Source organism: Enoplosus armatus, chromosome 1, assembly GCF_043641665.1.
Source record: "Enoplosus armatus isolate fEnoArm2 chromosome 1, fEnoArm2.hap1, whole genome shotgun sequence".
Taxonomy (NCBI): Eukaryota; Metazoa; Chordata; class Actinopteri; order Centrarchiformes; family Enoplosidae; genus Enoplosus; species Enoplosus armatus.
In genome coordinates, this window is record NC_092180.1 from 18,817,922 (window position 1) to 18,823,921 (window position 6,000).

The 6,000-nt window shown below is 39.6% G+C and overlaps 1 protein-coding gene across 1 annotated transcript in view; it reads left to right on the plus strand.

The window, feature by feature from the left end:
- smyd3 (SET and MYND domain containing 3) overlaps positions 1-5,359 on the plus strand; it is a 67,408-nt gene extending 62,049 nt beyond the window's left edge. The window contains exons 11-12 of the mRNA XM_070905762.1: positions 4,652-4,760; positions 5,045-5,359. Coding sequence (XP_070761863.1) covers positions 4,652-4,760; positions 5,045-5,161 — 226 coding nt within the window. The 3' untranslated portion in view covers positions 5,162-5,359. The remainder of the gene's footprint in view (positions 1-4,651; positions 4,761-5,044) is intronic.
- Positions 5,360-6,000: the final 641 nt, after the last annotated feature.

Sequence of the window (6,000 nt, forward strand, 5' to 3'; positions counted from 1 at the left end):
CTTCAGATGGCAGGGAAGAAAGATAGCTGCAGGAGCTCTCTGTCTCCATCTTTCCCCTGTCCTTCCCCTCATTCTGTATTCCTTTCTTCTCTCACTCTCTCTGCAGGTCTTTTTTCAGTTTTTCTATTCAGTTTGTGATGTATAGAGAGGGTTTTTCCCTGCGCTTGTGTGCAGATAATGCACACCTGCTGCAGGCTGTACACACCAGGCTTATTGAATGTCTCCATGCTGCACATAGTTTACTGCTCTCGACATGCTCTCACACACACACATTCATGAATACGTGAATGCACATAAAGTAAAGCTCCAGACTGAAAAACTCTTAACAGCTATTTTGATTTACGTTGTCTCTCTAGATGTATTTTGCTGCTTAATATTGTTTTTTTTAAATGTGACATCCCATTGAGATTTGCAGCACTAATAGAGAGCTAAAACTTTCTCAGCAATGCACAGCTTCATTATTTTCTGGTTTTTGGTCCCTCGGAAAAAAAACCGACAAGGACTTCTCTCTCTAGATGCACCCTTTTTGCAATAACATTCAGCATTTTTATAGAGAGAAATCTCTCACACAAGATTTCTGCATCGACAGTGGCCTCGGTAGACCAGTGAAGTGCACCCACGTTGTCAGTCTTCATGGATCTGTTGGTGGGAGCATGTGAAATATAAAATCTTTTAAAACCATCACAGCACTTTTCTTTCCATTCTCTGACTGAAGGAGAAGAAGACACGTTGAGTAAAAGAAGGTATACAAAATAATACTTACCAACCCGTCACAAAATAGTTCCTGTTTGAAAACCACAAACTGATGAGCAACGTAAGTGCATGTAGTGTGAGAGTTTTACATAACTCATGTGAAAGAGCACCCCGGGGTGTCCTAATGTTTGGATGCACTGTGAAAATAAATATATAAATATATATCAGTGTGGTTCCACACCGGTGGGTCAGGACCTGCCAAGGGGTTGCATGATAAATATAAGAGGTCGCAAGATCATTAACAAGTTAGGAAAGAAATTGAAGAAATTTGCACACAAAATACAATTAAGCAGAATACTCACAGCTAATCTTTCCTCCACGTTTCCGTTCTTCTTCTTCGGTTCTCTACTTAGGAAGATAATCCATGTTTCCCACTCACTAACAGCAGGCCGTGCATCTTTTGTTCCAAACAAGAGCCTCATTAGTTCCACTGCATTTGCCTGGAAATGCTACACTTTTCCACAACTATTAATTTCTCCTTCTTGCCCCTTCTCTTACTCATAGCCGAGAGCTATGGCTTTCTAACTAGCTGCATACGGCAAGACCGTATTTCCCTTCAATTTACTCTCCCGGGGAAAAAAAGGACGGGAGAATTCAGGAGACAGCAAGCTAATGAAATTATTTTAATTGCTGTGTGGTTCTATATGCAAAGAGGAAATATAATTGGAGTTTGGTGTTGATGTGTGTGTTTGCATGTCATGGCAGCTTGAATCACTGGCTTGGTAATTAAATCAATATTGTAACTTGTTATTATTCATGGAGGACTAATGCTGTTGGTTTAGTCTTTGAACTTCCTGTTTAATGATTCAATTTCAACCACAGGATTGGGGACCACCTCTGTAATTGGTAGACTTGCCAGTTAGTAGCTCAGTTAGGCTTGAAGGTATGAACAAATGGGCTGTAAGCATTGTAAGTGAGAAGTCAGCTGGAAAATTATCAAAGAAGCTATAGAGCTTTAAATCACTCTGGCTGTTCATTAACTTTGATTTCACTCGCTAACAGATTTTCCTTTTGAATCAAAACCTTTTAGTTGATTAAAATTGCTGTTTTCAGTCCATAAAGAAATAATTAAGATGAATGTTCTGTTATTAGCAGATGCAGTGCAGTTTCTATTTATTTTTACTTTCTATCTATTTATGTGATAGCATATTGACCCTGTTGTGGTTTGTTTAAATCTGGCAAATACACCAGGAGTGGGAAGTGGATTCACACTGACCTTATCTTTGTGTGCATGTGTAACCACAGCTTACATACATGCACACTCATACATTAAAGCCGGTGTGCATGTGTGTATTCATTTGTCTGTGTTTACTTACAGCTGTTTTTGTTTGTGTGTGTCAGAGAGAGAGAGAGAGAGAGAGAGAGAGAGAGCCACAAGAAATGTAAATGGAGTGGGGTTTGTGTCTCAGTGTGCTTTGTCAGCGAGCATTTGAATGCCGTCTTACAGTAGTTATATAAAATAAAGATAACATTTTGCATGTGTAATCAAGAGAAAACAGAGAGAGAGGAGAGGAATGAATGGAGCGCAGCAGAGGAGAGAAGGAACCAACCGACCGACCGACATCACCAATTTTAATCCCTGCAGCTAGCGGGGCAAAAAGCACAAATATAAACAGGAAGGAGCAGAGCAAAGGAGATGTGAAATAGGGAAAGGAAGGAGAGATTAGAGGAGGGGGTGGAGAAGAAAAGAGGATAAATGACAAGTAGAGTCGGGTAAATGAGTGTTTTGAGAACTCCAGTGTTAACCAACAACAAAGCTGCTTCCTAAAGGTCCCTGGTGTGTATTTATCTTTAGAGGACAGGGAATGTCCCAGTTCTGTGTTTGTGTGTGAACTGTCTCTTGAAAGCATGTATGTTTATACATGTATGTGGGGTGTACTGTCTCTACAAAGGTCATTAACCGTCAGTGTGTATCATTAAGCATCAATGCGTATCATTAAGCATCAATGCGTATCCATTTGTATGCACACATGCAAATACAAATCCATTTGTCACACAATTATTTGCATTTTAGATGAACAAAGTGGCTAAATAGATTAAAAACAGATCATATGGAAATGTTTTCCACTGTGCGTGTGCCTGTGTCCGTGAGGGCTGTGGGAGTCTCTTAATGTCAAAATCATTGATCAGGCTGATCAGAACTCTGGCTCTGTCACCATGGATACACATTACTGATCAAAACCTTGGCATCAAAAGATGTCAGGCAGCACTCACTCTTTCTGTATATTTTTCACTGAGGTGACAGAGTGCACACATACAGATCCACTGTGTACGTGCTTGTCAGTACACTACAGTCGTGTGTGTGTATATATAAATATATACAGTATGCGTTTGTGTGTCTGTGTCTTTCTACATGTTGGTTTTGTGCATGTATCATGGGAATATGTGCAGTGTTAGTTGTGCTTGTCTGTCTGTGTGTTAAAGTAGTGAAACTGGAATGAAAAGTAATAAAATGAAAGGGCTACGATGGCAAATAATGTAGAGGAGTGGGAACTCAGATACAAACATGCAAAACGCACAAACATGCAGACACACCCACACAGGCAGGTATATTCAGACAACAGAAACAGAGACATGCATAATGCACACCTGCACATACTTGAATAATCTCTTTTTTCTTTTCCTCTTTCTCACCCACTCCTGCTTGTATATGCATCACACTTTTATACAGACACAGACTGGCAGAGCATATTTTATTTGTCTTGTCCGTTTAATCATCTGTCTTGTTGTCTGCTGTCCATGCTGTGAATGTAAGAGGAGTGCCTCAGGCCTCACAGTGACAGAGAGCAAACTGGCAAATTAAAGTGATTAAGTTAAAGTACATATTTTTCACATTGTTGCCACTAGTGTACACTTCCATTTAAAAGTGATCGAAGTTCATCATGTAATGAATAGTTTGCTTTAACTGGCTTTTTGTGGCTGCCTATTATGGTTAAAGATGTCAACAGTTACTTACGTATGCACGGTTTCAAATTGTTCAGTCAGATGCATTCCTTGTAAAGCTGCACAGAATAAAATCCTCATTGCCGATCCTCATTCCAAAATGTCATCTCGTCATTTTTGTGTCATGTGGAGTTCAAGGACAGTGCCTGTGGTGGTTCCCATGTTTAAAGAAATTGGACCAGAGAATGTGCTACAATTACTGGGGCATCACACTGCTGAGCTTCCTTGGGAAAGCTTATGCCGCTGAGGTGCTAGAAAGGAGATTGAGGACAACTGTCAAACTTCAAATTCATGAGGAGTAATGTGGAATATCTACTGGTCATGCAACACAGGACCAGCTCTTTACTCTTGCAAGGAGACCAGAGGGGTGACGGGAGTTTGGATGTATATGTTTTTTTATCGTGTTCCTCTGGGTGTCTCGTTGGGCGGTACTATGGGAATATGAGGTGACAGGACTGTTGGTAGAAGCCATCCAGCTGTGTATAACCAGAAGGAGAGCTGCCTCTGCATAAGTCATGGATCTTCCAGGAGGAGCTGGAAAACGGGGCTGGGGTAATGGATGTCTGGGCAATATGCTTAGCCTGCTGACTCCCCTTGACCTGGGCCTGGATAAGTGGCCGGAAATCAATGGGTCAATTGGTAGATTAGCAAGTTATGAAGACACTCATACAGTCGTTTATGATTTATAAGTCTCTGCTTGGTCATTTTCAGATAAGATGAAGTATTAATGCCTCCTCTTTGAGCTTAGATAAAAATAGTAATTTAAGTAACAGTATAAAGCATTTTTCAGCAAATTCACATGTGGGATACCAGAAGAATAACTGCATAAAAGGAGTAAAAACAATAATATTTAGATACATTGATTGAGAGATATGTGTTAGTAAATCTATTAACCAACAGAAGACCCACGTCTCTCCCTCTGTTTTCATCTTCTCTTTGTCTCTCCTTTCTAAAGACAATACTACCCTGATCCCCATCCGGTCCATGGAGTCCAGCTGATGAGAGTTGGAAAGCTGCAACATTACCTGGAACATATTGAGGACGCTTTGGACACATTCAAACAGGTGTGAGGGCTGAAATACTGACAATAGTTTGTACAGCGATGGTCTTATTTTCATTATTTTGTCCATCATTCCTATCAGTTATAACATTTTATTCACAAGTCAATTGCAGCGGTTTGGAGACATTAGCTACATTAAAATAATTACAAACGTTTCCTTTTTAAACATGTTTTGCAGAGTTACATCCGTTCAACTACAGTGTACTCAGCACAGTCCCACGTTGTTCCAGCGATAGCAGGAATGACATCTGAGACACACTGTAAACATGTTCATCTCTCCTTTCCCAGGCCTATCAAATCATAAAGCCGACCCACGGTGACGATCACCCCATGACTGCCGATCTATTGATGAAGATGGAAGAATGTCGCACTGAGATGGTTCAACGATCAACCAGCAGCCACTGAGACACAGCCACATAAACAAAACGCTACCTGACTCTTGTCCATGTAATTTACTGGACTAATTTCACTTTCTCTCCTAATTTCTTAAAGTCTTAATATTATTAGTTAATATTCATCAATCCCAATCATCTGATTTGTAGTATGAACAAAAAGTGGAGAAATGTTACCTACTGTAAATTACATCTGGTGAATGTCATAAATTAAAATGAGTATATCTACAGCCTGGTTTTTAATTGTCTCACGTAGTTTATCAGGAATTGTCTTGGTTAAATTGTTTTGATGTTTTTCATGTTGTAAAAGCTGAATGAAATTGCTTAATGTTTGTTATACCCAGTTAAACAAGACAAACGTCTACAGCAATGCTAGCACCTCTGTGAAGCTGCACTTAAGCCCGATGGTTATAAGCAGTTATAATGTTTACTATGTTCACAATCGCATATTGTCACATGATATAGTAACGCTGAGGCTGACGGGAATTTAATTAGTTTTTGCAGATATTTGGTTATAAACCAGAGTATTGGACAAAATGAGATTTTGGCCTGACGGTAGCGCTAAATGAAAAGTTAAGGAATCACAGAAGTTATCAGCAAATTGTATGTAATGTAGCAAATTCAATGGTAATCCATCCAACAGTTGTTAAATTGTTTCCTTAAAAAGCACAAACGTCAACCTCACGGTGGTTCAAGTTTCACAGCAATCCATCATATTGCTGCTCAGATAATTCAGTCTGGACTCACTCTACTAGCAATCCCTTTCAAAGGAATAGTTCAATATTTTGATTAATGTGCTTGCAGGCTCTCTTTTCAAGAGTGAGATTAGAAAATAAATATGGATCTCATGTC